The sequence below is a fragment of the Pteropus medius genome, unplaced genomic scaffold, assembly GCF_902729225.1.
Source record: "Pteropus medius unplaced genomic scaffold, Ma_sr-lr_union100, whole genome shotgun sequence".
Taxonomy (NCBI): domain Eukaryota; kingdom Metazoa; phylum Chordata; class Mammalia; order Chiroptera; family Pteropodidae; genus Pteropus; species Pteropus medius.
Genome location: NW_024351072.1, coordinates 777,354 through 783,750, shown reverse-complemented (window position 1 = coordinate 783,750; position 6,397 = coordinate 777,354). Strand labels below are relative to the sequence as shown.

General features: G+C 36.9%; 1 protein-coding gene across 1 annotated transcript in view; it reads right to left on the bottom strand.

Moving 5' to 3' along the window:
* Positions 1-6,397, bottom strand: part of KIAA1210 (KIAA1210 ortholog) — a 332,344-nt gene that overhangs the window by 28,170 nt on the left and 297,777 nt on the right. The window contains exon 9 of the mRNA XM_039842519.1: positions 3,902-4,099. Within this exon, the coding sequence (XP_039698453.1) occupies positions 3,902-4,099 (198 nt within the window). The remainder of the gene's footprint in view (positions 1-3,901; positions 4,100-6,397) is intronic.

Here is a 6,397-nt window from a genome sequence, read left to right as displayed (position 1 = left end):
AGGGTTGAAATCATAACAATCTCATTCTCGGATCATAATGCTTTGAAATTAGAGAACAACTGTAGAAAGAAATCAGGTAGAAACACAAATACATGGAGATTAAAAAACATGCTACTGAGGAATAACTGGGTCAGAGAATAAAAGAGAGATCAAGAGATACAAAGAAACGAATGATAATAATACAACATATCAAAACTTTTGAGTCATGGCAAAAGTGGTCATAAAAGGAAAGTTCATATCATTACAGGCCTATCTCCAATAACAAGAATGAGCCCAAATAAACAACCTAATGCTTCATCTTAAAAAAAAACTAGAAAAGGAAGAACAAATGAGGCTTAAAATCAGAAGAAGAAAATAAATTGTCAAAATTAGAGCAGAAATAAATGATATTGAAAACAAACAAACAAAATACTATAGAAAAAAATAAATGCAACAAGGAGCTGGTTCTTTGAGAAGGTTAATAAAATTGACATATCCCTGGCTAGACTCACTAAGGAAAAAAGAGAAAGGACACATATAAATAAAATCAGGGATGAAAAAGGGGAAATTAAAACTGACATCACAGAAATAAAAAAGATCATACCAGAATAGTATGAAAAATTAGATAACACCAAATTTAATAACCTAGAAGAAATGGATCAGTACTTAGAACAATACAACCTTGCTAGACTGTATCAAAAAGAACTAGAAAATCTAAATAGACTGATCAGCAGTATGGAATTAAAACAAGCATCAAAAACCTACCAAAAAGTAAAAGTCCAGGACCAGATGGCTTCACCAGTGAATTCTACCAAGCATTCAAAGATTTAATACCTATTCTCCTCAAACTCTTCCAAAAAATCGAAGAGGAGGCAATTCTTCCCAACTCATTTTATGAGGCCAATATTACTGATACCAAAACCTGGTAAAGATAACACACAAAAAGAAAACCACAAACAAATATCTCTCACGAACACAGATGCAAAAATCCTAAATAAGATATTAGCAAACCGAATACAGCAACATATTAAAAAGATTATAAACCACGGTCAAGTGGGCTTCATCCCAAAGACACAGGGATGGTTCAACATATGCAAATCAATTAATATGATACACCACATAAACAAATTAAAAGAGATGAATCATATAATCATATCAATAGATGCAGAAAAAGCCTTTGACAAGATATAGCATCCATTTATTAGCAAAACACTTAACAAAATCGGTATAGAAGGAAAGTACCTTAATATGATAAAGGCCATATATGACAAACCCTTAGCCAACATTATACTTAATGGTGAAAAACTAAAAATCTTCCCTCTAAGATCAAGAACAAGGCATGGCTGTCCACTATCGCCACTGTTATTCAGTATAGCACTGGAGGTCCTAGTGAGTGCAATCAGATGAGAGAAAGATATAAAAGGCATCAAAACAGGAAATGAAGAAGTCAAACTGTCACTATTTGCGGATGACATGTTCTCTCTTTAGAAAACCCTAAAGACTCCACAAGAATACTACTAGAAACAAGCAAATCCAATAAAGTCTCTGGATACAAAATCAGTGTTCAAAAATTCATAGCTTTCCTATACTCTAATAACAAAGTATCAGAAAGGAAAGTGGAAAAAATATTTCATTTTGCAATTGCAACAAAAAGAATAAAATACCTAGGAATAAATTTAACAAAACAAGTGATGGACCTATATAATGAAAAATATAAGACCCTATTAAAAGAAATAGAAGAACATACAAAGAAATGGAAAGATATTCCATGTTCAAGGATTGGAAGAATCAACATAGTTAAAATGACCATCTTACCTAAAGCATTATATAGATTTAATGCAATCCCCATCAAAATCTCATTGGTATTTTTTTTAAAATAAATAGAACAAAAAAATCATCAGATGTATGGAAGCATAAAAGACCCCAAATTGCTAAAGTCATCCTGAGAAAAATGAACGAGCCTGGAGGCATCGCACTGCCCGACTTCAAATTATACTACAAAGCCACAGTAATCAAAACGCCATGATACTGGAAGAAAAACAGACACACGGACCGACCAGTAGAACACAACCAAGAGTCCAGAAGTAAAACCATGTTTATATGAGCAAATAATTTTAGACTAAAAAGCCAAAAAACATACAGTGAAGAAAGAAAAGCCTCTTCAATAAATGATGCTGGGAAAACTGGAAAGCCATCTGCAAAAGAATAAAACTAGACTGTTTTCAAACACCACACACCAAAATTAACTCAAAATGGATTATGTACCTGAATAGAAGACCTGAAACAATAAAATGCATAGAAGAAAACATAGGAACTAAACTCAAGGACCTTGGACTTAAAGAAGATTTTATGAATTTGACCTCAAAAGCAAGGAAAGTAAAAGTTAAAATAAATGAATGAGACTACATCAAGCTAGAAAGCTTCTGCTCAGCAAAAGAAATCATCAACGAGGTAAAGAGAGAACGATCTGAATGGAAAATATATTTACAAGCAACACCTCCGATTAGAGCCTAATATCCAAAATATAAAAAGAACTCATACAACTCAATAACAACAAAAATAAACAAATAATCCAATCAAAAAATAGACAGAGGACCTCAACAGACACTTCTCCCTAGAGGACATACAAATGCCCAACAAATATAGCAAAAGATGCTCAACGTTGCTATCTATTAGGAAAACGAAAATCAAAACCACAATGAGATACTATCTCACACCTGTTAGAACAGTTTTAATGAACAGAAGTAATAACAAATGTTGGAGAGGATGTAGAGAAAAAGGAACATTTATACACTGCTGGTGGGACTGCAAATTTGTGCAGCCACTACGGAAAACAGTATTGAGTTTCCTCAAAAAACTAAGAATTGATCTACCATACGATCTAGCAATCCCTCTACTGAGTATTTACCCAAAAGACTTGAAAACCCATATCCAAAAAGATATTTTCACACCAGTGTTCATAGCAGCATTATTCACAGTGGTCAGGACATGGAAGCAACCTAAGTGTCCTATGATAGAGGATTGTATAAAGAAGCTGTGGTTCATATATACAATAGAATATTACTCAGTCATAAGAAGAGATGAAATACTGCCATTTGCGACAACATGGATGGACCTCGAGATAATTATGCTAAGCAAAATAAGCCAGACAGGAAAAGTTGAAAATCACATGATATCACTCATATGTGGGATATAAACCTAAAAGCAACAAATGAATAGGACAAACAGAGACTCAGGGACATGGACAATAGACTAGTGGTTACCAGAGGGTAGGGTGTGGGGGAGGAGGGAAGAAGTAGACAGGGTAAAGGGGGTCAAATACAGGGAGGTAGTGGAAGGGTGAAGTGGGTAAAGGGGATCAAATATATGGTAGCTGAAGGAAACTGGACTTTGGGTGGTAAACACAATAGAATAGACAGATGTCAAATGATAATGTACACCTGAAAATTATATAATTGTATTAATTAACCAATGTCACCCCAATAAACTTAATTAAAAATAATAAAATAAATATATGCTTGGAGTTCTCCTAAATGAGTGGAACATTGCTGCAATTTGAACTTGTGGGTCTTACCTGATTAATAATTAAAAGAATCTTGGTCTGGACTCTGGTTGAATATACTCTACGCAAAGAGGGTTGAGTTAATTTCCAGATGCTAAGACAATAAGCAGTTTCTGGGAGTTTAGGTCACTGTTTCTACTTTCTTCAGTCCCTTTTATGTAAGTTCTACATGCATAGGACATCCCACCCACTAGATGCAAGTTTGCTCACCTCTTTGAGGGTGTCAAGCCTGAGACAGTGCCCTTGACTTTACCATGGATCCCCCAAACCATACCACTTCTCTAGGTGCAGTTGGCAAAGCTTGGAACTCATATTTTATTATATATAGTAGTTTATTCCCAGGCCTCTTGAAGGACTTACAGTTGCTTGAAGGTTTTTCTTTTGATTCTGGGGGTTTAAAACCATCATGTGTGGAGCACCTGAAGAATCCAAATAGCCCTGGGTGGTTGCTGGGGTGCTGAAACCAATGGGCAGCTGGGTGCTGCTGGGAGAGGTCAGCATGGCAAATGCGGTATAGGGCTGTGAGTGAACAGGTCCAGATGAGGGCTCCAAGGAGCTCTGGAGAAAGTGGTAGAAAAGAAACAAATCAACTTTGTATGCTATCACTGGTCTCCAAAGTTGGACATTCCTCTGGGGAAGAATTCCTAAAGCAGAAATACCTCATGAACGGTCCCTTTTTCCTACAGCAATATTGACCCCTCAGTGGTCATTAGTGGCAAGGTGCACACTTTTTGCTGGTTCCCTTGCAAGTGAAACCATTTAATGAAGTTTACAAGGTCAGAGGATTTGCGTGTTCTCTTGTCCTATACCCTCATTTAATTAACAGAAGGAGCTGATTGGTGTGAGAGGCACAATCTGTGTCAGTAAAATTTGTCAGGGCTCTGGGATTTCTTCATAGGAGGGCTTGGTAGAGGGAAGAAAATCAGGTTGGAAGAGGGCTTGTCTGTAAGCTAAGTTTGCATAGATAGCACACTACTTTTACTTATATTTACTGTCCATCGGTACGAGGCTGATGGGAGCACCCTGAGGAACTGAGTGCTCCCACCACAGTGGGGTGGGGATGGAGCCTGTCACTTTACCCTCATTATGGCTGGCCTCTACCTCTCCAAACTATCTTGTCCTGGGACTCCTAGTTGGGTTCCTCTGTAGGGACTTCAAAACAGTCTCCTCTAGGCTTCTTGGCATAGCATTTTTCACTCCTCAAAGGGACATCCTAGAGTACCTTTCATTCCTAAGAATCTCCAGATATTTGTGTTAGAGGAGCCCATTTGAAGGCTAGGCGATGAGCCATCTCTCTTCTGACACCAGTGGCAAATGATGAAATTTAGCAGGTGGAAACAATTTCCATTTGTATTTACTCACTAGTTCTTTCCAAACTAGCTCTACACAGCACCAAGGACCCCTTTGGTATTTGCAGCTTTCACATCCCTTCACATTTCCCAACACCATTGCATGTTGATCCCGTGATAAACTTTGCTACTATCATAGTTCCAAACATGGTTCTTTTATAGCCTGTGATTCCAATGCCTGGGAACTTAACGCAGTGTTAATGGGTCAGGCTGATGACATACACCCAGCTCAACATTCTGTTTTTGATTCTAGGAAAAGGGGGAGGTATGCTACAGTTGTCTTTTGTGGGGTCAATCACAGAAAATTAGAAGTGGTCCCAAACCTTTCCTAACTTCTTTATTCAGCTGTCATCCATTAATTTATCTAACACCTCTTCCTGGTACTGTATATTTGCCTTGTGTTATCTCTTGGAATTATGAATTTAATACTCAGTGTACAGAGTAATGTCTCTTGTTTTATTTTTCTGAAAATTTTTCATGCTTCAAGGAGGTCTTGTAGTTCCGGTCTTTTGGGACTGGATGACAACATCTATGTTCCTTCTAACCTCATATGATGTCTCCCCATTGCCTCTCTGACCGTGCCTCTTACCACTTTCTGCTCCAGACACACTACTATTTTGCTTTTCCTGAAACATCCCATGCATGTTCTTCCCTTAGGGCATTTGTACTTGCTATTTCCTCTGCCAAGCATGCTCTTCTACCATGTCTGTGTCCCTCACTTCCTTCAGGTCTTGATACAAAAGCCACCTTCTAGTGACACCTTGCTGGCCAACCTATTTAAAAATTTAGCTCTCTACCCTGACACTTCATAATTCTAATTTCCTGTGTTATTTTTTTCTCCTTGGCACTTTTATGACTGTCTATCATATTGTATACTTTACTTATTTATCTTGTTTATTATCCATATCCCCCACTATAAATATAAACTCCATAAAAAAATGATTTACATCTGTTTTATTTACTACTGTACCTCTTACACCTAGAACTGTGCTTAGTCCATAGCAGTTACTCAATAAATGTTTGTTGAACTAGTGAATTAATTATGTTACAACTTACCTATGTTGCCTTTCTGGGAATTTGTCAGAGAAAGCTCATCCCTGTTCTCTTTATCATTTTAGTTATTCTGAGACCTCATTAGCTCCAGCCAAAAGTAAATGCAAAAATTAAGGAGGTTTGTGGATCTAGAACCCTAAAAGGACACCATACAACTTGCTTTGCTTAAAAACTAACTTACGATGCCTAGAGAGCAAGTAAATACCCATTTAATCAAGAAACATTTTTAATTCAGTTGGCATCCCAAACCATTAAGCACTATCTCAACCTGAGTATGACACTCAAGCTCAGGCATGAGATTCAAAATGGCACTAAGAAGATCTCTGTTGTCGTGTTTAGATTACATTGTATGGGTATAGAGGATATATTTTTTTTTTACAACTTCCCTTAAACTCACTAGTAAATTAAATAAACTATTCAAATAAACTCTCTGGATCTTTGAGCAGTGTTTCTC